General features: G+C 43.6%; 1 protein-coding gene across 1 annotated transcript; it reads right to left on the minus strand.

The window, feature by feature from the left end:
• Nucleotides 1-332: 332 nt before the first annotated feature.
• xkr5a (XK related 5a) lies at nucleotides 333-5,964 on the minus strand. The gene is made up of 7 exons (XM_034075979.2): nucleotides 5,725-5,964; nucleotides 4,474-4,657; nucleotides 4,094-4,278; nucleotides 3,789-4,001; nucleotides 3,389-3,558; nucleotides 3,068-3,179; nucleotides 333-2,795 (listed from the first exon to the last, which is right to left on the minus strand). Exons 1-7 carry the CDS (start codon nucleotides 5,855-5,857, stop codon nucleotides 1,885-1,887), a joined length of 1,908 nt encoding a protein of 635 aa, XP_033931870.1. The 5' UTR covers nucleotides 5,858-5,964; the 3' UTR covers nucleotides 333-1,884.
• Nucleotides 5,965-6,265: the final 301 nt, after the last annotated feature.

The following is a 6,265-nucleotide window of genomic DNA, read 5'->3' on the forward strand; positions in this document are numbered from 1 at the left end:
AATACAACATACAGGTATATATCCAGTTGTAAATTGGGATATAATATCATAGCAACCCAGCAATATATTAATAATTGAAATTGGCTATAACAGTGACGACATTAGAATAATGTCCACATTAATGTATCACTGATCATGATGACAACATTTACATCTGGCATTTGAAGTACATTTCGTTGCTAAATCTTTTTTTACTTTACTTATATTCATGAATTTTACTCAGTGGTGCAATGTATTGAAGTACATTTACTCAAGTACAAAATATAAATAAACGAATACATAAACTACGATATACAATTAATAGGTATCAATAATCATAATCCAGTCATTTTACATATATGATTCTGAAAGGGGACATTAGGCACAATAAGTACTTTACGTATTTTGTTATGCAAATACCTCTGCCAATATTTCTGTAATTCTACTTAAGTAAGGTTTTGAATGCAGGACTTTTACTTGTAAGATAGTATTTATACTTTTACTTAAGTAAAATAACTGAGTACTTCTTCCGCCACTGCTTTTACGTGTACTTCTACGTGTTAGTATTGAGCCGTTTCCTTTAAAAATGCTTAAAACATATGAAAAAGACGTGCATTGATACCATAAATATAAAAACACCAAGTTTAAAGAATGAGTAACACTTGTATTCCAGTCACCCAAATATGTAGGCTATTTATTGCTTATTTAAAGCCACCAGTGGCCTTGCACTTCACAGTTCAAAATGTCATATAGGCAGTCACCTGGGTGCACGAGAAAACCCAGCATCATTTCACTGCTTTGTGTGTGGATTTCATCCCTTTCACAGAGCAGAGTTGAGCAAAAATACATTTGTGCCCTAGAAATAGCAACCGAGAGCACATAAAAAAGTCACTACAAGAACCATTATTAGCATATTTCCATTTGTTACACAATATACTTTTAAAAAGCTTTTAAAGTCAGTGCCTGAGACAAACTTTTCCCTCAACATAATGTAAATTAAAAATATTTTTTTAGCAATTACATGGTCAACATGTAAATAAAGATAACACATCAAAACTGTTTTTGAAAGGTTGACAGACTAGCTCTGCTTAAAGCAATGCCAGTGACATGATTATACAAAAAATGCAGTATATAACTTTCTGAGGAGATTTGCTCTTTTCTTATGGGAATAAAAAAAATCACAGCAATAGACATTATGATACAGAAGATACTTGTGCTTTTAAAAGGCCAACAAAACTCTGGCTTACACTGAGATGGTAAAGATTCAGAGGTCAGACACTCATGCCGCCTCGAGACAAACAAATAGTTTCTCTATTCTCATGACGGCTGGCAATTATTAACATGAATAACAGCAGTTTCGGTATGTAATATAGAGACCATCAATTGCCTGATATCGTAAAACAGCTGCATATTTCTAATGACATTTATTGATATAACTCAGGGTTACTTCCTCAATATGTAATTTCAATCTGGCAGAAGCAGTGTTCACTTTGTTGTTGAGTTCAACTAAATGTAAAGGCTTAATTGGAACCAAAACAGCTGTCTGAGCCTCAAACACCACCTTTGTGACCAATTAGCTCTTTAATTATCATCTTAATGTCTAATGAAACACTGCTGAGGGTTTCCCCTCTGTGTCCAGCATGTGGGCAAAGCACTGCTATTCAAAATAATTTATCATTTGAGAAGAGTATAGGCTAGCTTAGCATTATCCCCAAATTGTTGCATATACTGTGCCCAACACTTTACTTAATATAAGGACATCAAGAGGTGCATTTCTGCCAGCCTTCTCATCCTGCAGCTCTGAGCAGACTTGTTAAAGCAGCCTTCTAAAGTAAAAAGCTGGTGTACTCCTTTAGTGTTGGATAAGTTGCCGTTTCCCTTTTCCCTGATTATGTTTTGAGAAACCTAGAAGTTATCGTCTTCATCTCTTCGGGACATTATAAGCTGCCTCCTGGGACCCGTGAGATGAGGGACACTGTCCATCACTCCAGAGTCCAATTTAGGAGTGGAAGTACAGCGTGGCCCAACCCGTCCCATGAGCCCACGTACATCTCTGTGAAGGGCCGGATCGCTGGGGATGGAGGTGAGACCCCCAATGTCCCGGTCCAAACGGAGGTTAGTGGCACTGCTGGGAGACTGAGGATCGGCGCTGAAATATAAGGTTGAACTCGACTCTGTGGGGCAGAAGTACGGCTCCGGACTGTCTCCGAACATAGACTTGCCCTCTGGCGAGCTCCGTTTGAAATCTGATGTGGGGGACTCCATCGGGCTCTCCATCTCCAGGCTGTTGTCCTCCTCAGGTTCTTCAGTTGACGTGGGCTCGCTCACGCTCTGGAACTCGTCTTTGCAGTCCGAGAGAGGCGCCAGGCCTTTCCCCTGAGACTCAGAGGTGGAGACCCCCTCGCAGCTGCCAGCCCCTGTGATAGTCATTCCTTCGTTGCTCTTAAACTCTTGGTTGTACTCCTCCATGTCCAGTATGGCTGCTGCTCCGCCGGCCCCATACGCTCTGTTGATCTTCCCGAGGTCTCCTGTTTTTAGAGCCAGCCGAATGAGGAGCCAGTGGTGGTGGTAGCAGGGGCTGTTGGCCCGGCCCCTACAGGTTCCTGGGTGCTCCAGCAGAGACCCAGCTACACCTGAGAGGGAGAAGCTGCCGTGGTTTTGAATAGAGGCATCTGGCAGGCTTTTACCCCTGAAAGAGAAGGAGGACTCCTCTCGTTCTATACAAGTGCTGCCCATGTGGTTGTGGTCCGTGCCCTGGGAGATCTCTGTTGACTTGGGGTGGAGGAACCGGTAGTATAGGACCAGAGAGGTAGCGCCTGGGATGCAGGGCAAAGGAAACAGTTGGTTTTAGTATTACTGTTTATTTATCATGTTCAATTAATCAAAAATGACAACTTGTAATCAATATCTGTGTTAGTATTGCATGTCTTTGCTACGTTTTCCTACTTAGAGTTAGTTTTAAACAATCTGAATCACCATTAGTGTTGCATTACTCAGATACCTCAGATGTTTTGACACTAGTCTAATTATAAACATCTGAGACAAATGTGTTCCAAAACAGAGGAGGCGCAGACAGAGAGTGACTCACCGAGTAAGAAGCTACACAGCACAGTGGTGGGCAGGGTCAGGCTGTCCCATGATGCTTCGCTGAGGAAGTCGGAGGCAGCCAGCAGCAGAGTGGCGTTCTCTATGAACATGAACTGAAGGAGGAGAGAAGGTCACACCATCAGTCATCTGCAGACAGCTTTACGTCACTGTTAGCCATGCACGTAGCAGAGGTGAGAATGACAACGCAAACTATCGTCCTGTGTGTGTACATCTGTGTGTGTGTGTGTGTGCAGCTGCCCTGTGTGCAGGTCAATGAGGCAGTGCTGTAGGTGGAATATAAAGAAAAAAAGTCACGTCTTACTGCATAAAAACTGGCCATGCGGTAGCGGGAGGGTCCGTCTTTGACGTTGAGGAAGAGGAAGATGTGGACAATTCCCATTATGCCATTAAAGGCACGCCAACACCAGGGGCCGGTGCAGATGTCTGGTTGCTGTGATACCAGCCAGAAGGAGGCTGTGAGCCAGTGGAAACCTGGAGGTCAATGTAAAAATAGACAAGGAGATAAAAGGAAAGTCCTAATGTAGAAGCAAGTAAAACCCTGGATTACAAGGACATGCTGCATTACTATAAAGATAATTACATAACGCCTTTACTTAAATTAATAAAAATCGCTTGTTAGGTTAGTCTTAGCAGTGACTGTGTTCATAATTTATAATCATTTTATTGCACCCTTTCTCTTCCTTGCCAGACTTGCTGCTCACCTGCTACTCCGACGACCCACCAGTTAAAGACCCTGGCAAAGAGCATGAGGCAGGTCACCCTTGCACTGAGCATGCCTGCCCTCCACACCAGCTGGCAAAGCAGCGCTGCCGGAGGCATGGCCAGGTGGCCCGGTCGAATCAGGCAACAGGCTCTGCTGTACAGCACCAGGGCCCAGGAAATAGACAGCAAACACAGACCACAGCAGTAGGCCACTGAAGGTAAAAACACGAGCAGATGAAACAACTACTTTCTACAATTGACATACAAGATGTAGGTGGAACAACTCATGCTAAGATCAGTGTACCTGGGGACATGATGCCGACATCAGTGGACACAACCACATATGCCTGCAGAAGGCTCTGTGGAAGCGTGAGGACGAGGGCCTCCAGCAACCAGAGAGCAGAAACATCTGCCTGCTGCATGACAGAGGCTCCAAGCTCGGCCACTGAGCCTTGCATGCGCAACACAGACCTCATGCAGTCCCATAGCCTGCCAGAAGAGGGAGACAGAGACATAAACCACAGAAATGACACACAGTAACCTCCTCGTGAAGGTTTCAATGACAGAAAATATTTTCTGTGTACTTGGTTGGCTTGTTAACCTAGATGAAATCTTAACAGCATATTTTATAGATGCAGATTATTCTATATTTCGTTATTCAAAATATGAAGTGACAGATCTTACCTTTTGAAGATTCCCAAGTGCAGTATGTGTATGATTGAGAGGTAGCATCGCCTGTCATCACCATCGTCATAATACCACTTCATACTAAGCAGCTGAACTGCTGTCCCAGGTATAAAGAGGCCCAGAGTGAGGCCCGCCCACTGCGTCTCCTCATTCCAGAGGTAAAACCCTACACAATAGAACACTAACAACACATACAGACACACAGATGCAAGTTGTATAAGTATGTTGTGTTTCTATGTCAGGTGAGATATATTTGATTTCAGTTGAGAATTCATATTAATAAGGCCTGTCTGATTTCAAAAGGAAATGCAGTTGAAACACAAACCCATTCTTTATCTGAGGATATGTTTGATATAACACATGTTGTTGCTGCATACGCCATCAGATTCCTTGAGAAATGAAAGAGCAGATACACTTTGCTCAATTGAGTTATCCTTTAATTTAAGAGGAAGCTGTTCTAATGAGATGATAAGCTCCACCAAAAAAAGACCAGCGTCTAACTCCTGGCCTTATCACAGGCACAGCATGCAATTAGAGGTCTTTAATTACATAAGACCTTGTACTGTGATAACATCATACTGATCACTTTAACAAACTCATTTCCCTGTGTGATTCGAGTTTGGAGGCCAGGGAGCACCACATTATTTTTATCTTATGGGAATGGTACACCTTCTACAGGCAAAGTCACACTTTGTACAGACCCAGTCACCTCTTCTGGCTCTGCCCTGCCCTTGCCCCATTGATCTGCTTAGTCAGGGACTCACACCTGAGACTGCTGCACACTGTTTCCAATACAGAGTCCAGATGTGCAATCATTATAATACCTAGGTATTCCAAATAAAATCATAATTAGTATTTATTTTACGATTTTAATAATAGTTAATATTACTGGGATGCGTGCGAAGTGTTCAAGGTGAGCATTATTCCATATGTATAATTTTTTCTATGAAGGTTATCATTTAGTGAATGACCCCTGGAGGTCCTCTGGCCCCAGTTTGGCTACCAATGCCATTGTTACAAAGCTCAAAACTTGCTAGGTTTGCCTATTCAATAGTAACGCCTGCCATATAGCGTCACCATTTGAATTGTGTTTCTGCTGCTGCTGGAAAGCTCCAGCACGAAGCACAATGGCTGAGCCGGTTTCATTCATTCCAGCTATCGACATTCCTCCACATCAAAACAACGTTGCCCTGCCATGTTTTCGTATGCAGTGTTAGCCCGCTCTAGCAGAATTCTATGCCCACTTACGCGCGGTCCGTTCGGCCACGATAACCAGCGCCGACACGCCGAACAGCGCCGCCTGGCACCACGCTATCCAGCACGCGCTCCGCCGGACCACCGACGGCATCCTGCGGGCGACCGCCCCGGCAGCGTTAATCATGATATGGATAGGCGGGAGAGAGGATACTCGGGTGACATTATCCTGGGCATCCTTCGCCCTGGATACACGGGACACATCCGCTGATGCCTTCTTCTCCCGCTGCCTGCCTGCCTCCCGTCAAAAATACGTGACGTCACTGCGCGCTTTTAAAGGGGCCATCAGTCCACCGACCGGACGCTGTGGCCTGTTGTTACTATACACAGACCAGCTTCCATTAACCCTGGAAACATTACCTCTACTAATATAAATCATGAATATCCTAATGTTTCATGGAGATTTGTCTTACTTATTCCCCATTAATGGTCTTATTGATCATAGTTTGGATTAACCCTGCAGGGTTCTGCATGGGTTTGCAAAGTTATCTTTTCAGATAAATTACTATTTCTGATAGTAAATACATTGTTTTTC

Source organism: Pseudochaenichthys georgianus, chromosome 24 (assembly GCF_902827115.2).
Source record: "Pseudochaenichthys georgianus chromosome 24, fPseGeo1.2, whole genome shotgun sequence".
Classification (NCBI taxonomy): domain Eukaryota; kingdom Metazoa; phylum Chordata; class Actinopteri; order Perciformes; family Channichthyidae; genus Pseudochaenichthys; species Pseudochaenichthys georgianus.

Bases quoted from the DNA above. Each gene is read 5' to 3' on its own strand.
- xkr5a (XM_034075979.2), bottom strand. From the start codon at position 5,857: ATGATTAACGCTGCCGGGGCGGTCGCCCGCAGGATGCCGTCGGTGGTC. The intron at 4,658-5,724 runs GTAAGTGGGCAT...ATGTGTTGTTAG, and splicing joins CGTGGCCGAACGGACCGCGC to TGTTCTATTGTGTAGGGTTT. The intron at 4,279-4,473 runs GTAAGATCTGTC...CTCTTCTGGCAG, and splicing joins CACTTGGGAATCTTCAAAAG to GCTATGGGACTGCATGAGGT.